The sequence below is a fragment of the Adiantum capillus-veneris genome, chromosome 18 (assembly GCF_014529385.1).
Source record: "Adiantum capillus-veneris isolate H3 chromosome 18, ASM1452938v2, whole genome shotgun sequence".
Lineage (NCBI taxonomy): Eukaryota > Viridiplantae > Streptophyta > Polypodiopsida > Polypodiales > Pteridaceae > Adiantum > Adiantum capillus-veneris.
In genome coordinates this window covers 58,663,970-58,668,707 of record NC_140948.1, presented here as the reverse complement: position 1 = coordinate 58,668,707, position 4,738 = coordinate 58,663,970, and the positions used below count along the sequence as shown (strand labels likewise).

Below are 4,738 nucleotides of genomic sequence, written 5' to 3'. Positions count from 1 at the left end.
AATAATAGGTAGCCAATTGCTCGTTGCATATGAATCTATATGCATCAATCAGTCCGTGAGTTCTAAGTTCTATCTAGCATGTGATACATTGAGAGCGTCAAAAGCGACGCGTGAAGGGTCCCGGGGCCTTAGGGGCTCTGCCTGCATGTTGCTGACGGGATCAGTGACGAGGGAAGTGGTGCCCGATTGGAGGGGGATTTGCACCCCTCCACGTGTCCGGGGGAAAGGACTCTGAAGCGGGCATGAGGGCAGGGTCTTTTCGACATATGAGCGAAATAGGGAGTCGGGCTGTAGGGAGACCCATATAAACGAAAAGAGAGACTCCAGATTTGCCAACATTGCGTCGCCTTTATATACCCATCATCAACACAACAGGAACCACCCATTACATGTCTACCTCTGTTGTAGCAGCAGCGGCATCCGCTGCTCATCATGGGCTGCAGCCAGCTAGCGTTCCACAGGCCAAAGGCCAGCTCAGCTGGCTGAACGTGGGTAGCTTGGGCTCGGGCTCCTTCGGCCATGTCTCCCTCGCCCTCAACCTGCTAGACCACTCCCTCTTCGCCATCAAATCCTGCGGGCCCCCCTCAGCCTCCACCTCCTGCTCTCCGCTTCTCCTTTCCCAGCTCCTCAATGAGCTCCACATCCTCCGATCCCTTCGCTCCCCCTTCATCGTCCGCTGCCTTGGCGCCCAATATCTCAGCGACTCCTCCCCTGCCCTCTTCCTTGAATACATGGACGGCGGCAGCCTCGCCGACCTTCTCCGCCGCTCCGGTGGCAAACTCAGCGATGAAACCCTCGTGGCTCGCTACACTTGCTCCATTCTGCAGGGACTACACTACCTTCACGACAATGGCATCGTCCACTGTGACATCAAGAGCCACAACATCCTCATCGGCTCATCAGGCGTCAAAATTGCCGACTTTGGCGCTGCGCGGCGCCTGCAGGGGGACAACCTCTGCTCGGTAGACGATAAGAAGAAGATGGATTACATGCATCAGCTTAGAGGCACCCCACTGTACATGGCCCCCGAGGTTGTGCAAGGGGTAGAGCAGGGCCCGCCTTCCGACATCTGGTCATTGGGATGCACTGTGGTGGAGATGCTACAGGGAAGGCCTCCATGGGGACATATAAGCAACGTAGGGGCTCTTTTTCTGAAGCTGGCCGGGAGCTCGCAAGAGAGTCCACCACTGCCAGAGCTGGTGTCAGCAGAGGCCAAGGATTTCTTGCGGTTATGCTTGCAGAGAGATCCCAAGGCAAGGCCGACAGCAGCAGAGCTTCTGCATCACCCGTTCATCATGGCCTGCAAGGCCGGTTCGGATGCAGGGATCGAGTGCAGGAATTGGCCGGAATTATTAGGAGCAGGGTCTCCAAGAAGCACACTGAAGCTGGCAGACCAATATTGGGGATCAGATATTGAATGCTGTAGTACAGCTGCTACAGCTAGCAGTATGCCGAACGTGGGGGCTCCCTCCAGAGTAGCAATTAGCGGCTCTGGACGTCCCATAACTAGCTGCAAGTATAGGTCGGAAGAAGCGGCAGCTGGTGATTGGATAACAGTCAAGCGCATGATGACAGGTGGGCAACAACAGTTGGCTCGGCCTTCATGTGTGTCAGGGGCAGTCGGGAATTCGGAATGCGGACCGGAGATCAGGCGGGCAAGCGAAGTGAGCTTGGCCTGTGCGGCATTTCTGATGAGGAACAGGAACGCTAGGAGGAGGCGAACAGTGGGGTAATCAGTAGTACCGACATTCGGACACCCTTCACAAGGTCCTTTGCAGGCGGCCTGAATCATCGCCGACAGCCGTCAGCCAGGCTATCTGCTGAGCTGGGCGATGCATGCCACTGCCGCTGGCTCATATCTCGCAGGGGCTGCCGGACGCCGTGGCTAGGGCTGTCGAGCGACCGGCTGGAAGGTGGCCGGCGTAGCGAAAAATGCCAGCTCATGTATGCATGGAGGCCCCTTGACTGTACATAATAGAACCATGCTGAAAATGTACACACTTGAAGCCATGACACTTGAGTCATGAACTCATGACTTGTCCCCATTTTTGCCAACTCGCCGGTTTCCTTTCACACACCAAAATATTTGTTCCCCCATTTTTTTGTGACTCAATCAATTGTAAAGCCTCACTCACAACTCATTTTGTATCATATTCTCAATTTTCAAACAAATGTTGGTTGGTAACATTTATGCATGGGTCACACGGAGTTCAAATCACTCAATTTGGATGCCTCATTCAAGTCGTAAATCCTGTGGCATAGCACGATCCAACTCACGTCACCCATTAAAAATGAAATCCATTGAAATTGGTGATTATCTACTTGCATAAAAGGGAACGCAGGAGAATCTTTTAAAATAAAGCACCAGCACTAGAAGTCTCACAAAAGCCATTTAAAGGGAGCCATAACACATTGATGAAGCCTTTGAAGAAAGCTGACAAGAAATTCACTAGTCTCACAACTCTTGGCTACAAGCTTCTTTGGAACCATGCCATGTACAAAAGACTCCATCTCTTCTCATGGTGTAGAAAACATGGAGCATGCTACCATAAAACCTTTGTATTGAACATGCAAACTTCAAACCAAGGTCAAGCCTCTAACAACCTAAAGCTTTTAAAATCTAAACCAATATACCTAATTCTTTGTTATTTTTCTCAACAAAAACTATCAACAAGAATGGAAAATCAATCTACAGTTCGATATACATTAGGAAGAGCACCACACTTTGTTCCAGGTAATGCTTCATATGTGATCTCATTACCATATCCACCATTATGGAAAGGACATGTAATGGCGAATGAGGTGGTACATCTGATGGAAGATTTTGCGTCCTCTTAGTTTCTGTATTTGATATGCTGAAAACAAATTCAAACTCATTTGTGATGACTGCCGTTGCTTAGATTATCTATTAATGGGTCTTTAAGAATGGAATTTCTGTCAAGGATTGACCCCGGTATTACCATTTTCCCCTGGAGATTGATGAGCGAACAAGGCTATGGCATGTTTCTATGAGAGACGTGGGACAACACAAACCATTAAATGTAGTGTCTTCACTTGGATTTGGTTGCGACAAATAGTTACTAAGATTATGTACAATATGTGATGTTCCTCAACAAAATGTATGCAACATTGGACCGTGGGTATTCAATGTGTAAGCTTGATTTTTTTTTAAAATTAGTCTTTGCCATTCTTTTTTTGGATGCCACTTATTCAAGGTAATTGAAATGGAAATTACAACTTATTTTCTTGAGGAAAATAACAAAATTTATTGTGCAATTTAATTGTAGTGATGGGAAATATTTTCTTTTTAAGAGATATATGGCTTTGCTTTGCTTTGGACAACTCCTTTTCTTTTTTGGAGTGTGTTTTATTTGCGAGCTTCCAATTTTGAGCTTTTGCAATCGAAACTAGTTTTGCAAGCTTTTTGATTTTAGATTCAAAGCCTTTTCTAGCGACACAAAAAATTAATTCAAAACGAAGAGATCAGAATATTATACACAACAAAAAACATCTATCATCTTGCAACAATTTGGCTAAAGATTTTGAATCTCTTTCAACAATACACACCAAAAACATGTCCAAGTTTCCAAAAGCCATAGTTTTGAGCTTGTACAATTGTCTAGATAGATACTAGCAAGCATGCTTCTCTTTCAAAAAGGAATTCAAATAAAGTCTCATTGGTCTAGGAAAGCTACTCCACATCGAATACATAAGAGAAATCTCCCTCACAGCATACCTCAAAATGACATTCTCCAAGCTTTAGGTTCACTATACCACAGGCTTTATCTTGCGGGTTTGCCCTAATACAAATGCTAGGTCTGTGGGTGATAGTGCAGGCTGATGAATGACCATGTGCTCTTTTGGTTGAAGCCCTAGAATAGGCACATACACATAGTACATGTGCTTACATGCCAAAAATGCTTTATGTGAAGATTCTCTCTTTTGAAAATTGGGACAGGTGCAACTAGGCTCTACCTTAATGTGTACATCATAACAACTCTCTGTCAATACCCGCAAAACTATGTGTTGGTCGCTTTCTAGTTTCTCGTCCAAGAACGTTGCAACCATACTTGCAGCAGCTGACTCCAATTTCTTTTGTGCTTCTTTGGAAATACCATGTCTCCACTTGCGCTTCCTGCTACTACTGGAGCCTCCTTGTGTAAGGGCAGCATTTGTGTTGTTCATACGTCGTAGTGGCGTTGAAAAATCTGCAAATTGAAATCCACTTTGTACCAAACTGTCACTCTCTTCCTTGGCGTTGAAAAATCTGCAAATTGAAATCCACTTTGTACCAAATTGTCACTCTCTTCCTTTGATAAGTTTGTTCCAATATCCACTTGCCAGAAAGTAGGAATGTCTGGAGAGAATTTAACTTGCCTCTGTACTTTTTGTGTGTGACCAACTTCAAAATTGCAGAACCATATCCACTGTGCGACTGTCTTGTCTTTAAATGTTCTCTCAAACCAAAAACAGGGAGTAACCATTCCCACTTGATGGCTCTGTAATTTGTTACCACAACTTTTCTTTCCTACCATTCCGAAACATTTCCACACGCAATTGGCTAGTATCCTTCGTAAAGCCCACTCTTTGTGGGCAACTTTGACCTCTTGAATACACTTTGTTAAGTTCTCCCCAGGTTGCACTGGAATGCTCTCTCCTGCTTCACTGTCAGTGACAACATATACTTCTTCATTATCCTTCGTAAAGCCCACTCTTTGTGGGCAACTTTGACCTCTTG

General features: G+C 45.8%; 1 protein-coding gene across 1 annotated transcript; it reads left to right on the top strand.

Annotated features, from left to right (window-relative positions):
* Nucleotides 1-333: 333 nt before the first annotated feature.
* On the top strand, nt 334-2,185 carry LOC147435728 (mitogen-activated protein kinase kinase kinase 20-like). Its single transcript, XM_086488705.1, has one exon. It carries the CDS (start codon nt 390-392, stop codon nt 1,731-1,733), a length of 1,344 nt encoding a protein of 447 aa, XP_086344831.1. The 5' UTR covers nt 334-389; the 3' UTR covers nt 1,734-2,185.
* Nucleotides 2,186-4,738: the final 2,553 nt, after the last annotated feature.

Bases quoted from the DNA above. Each gene is read 5' to 3' on its own strand.
- LOC147435728 (XM_086488705.1), top strand. From the start codon at position 390: ATGTCTACCTCTGTTGTAGCAGCAGCGGCATCCGCTGCTCATCATGGG.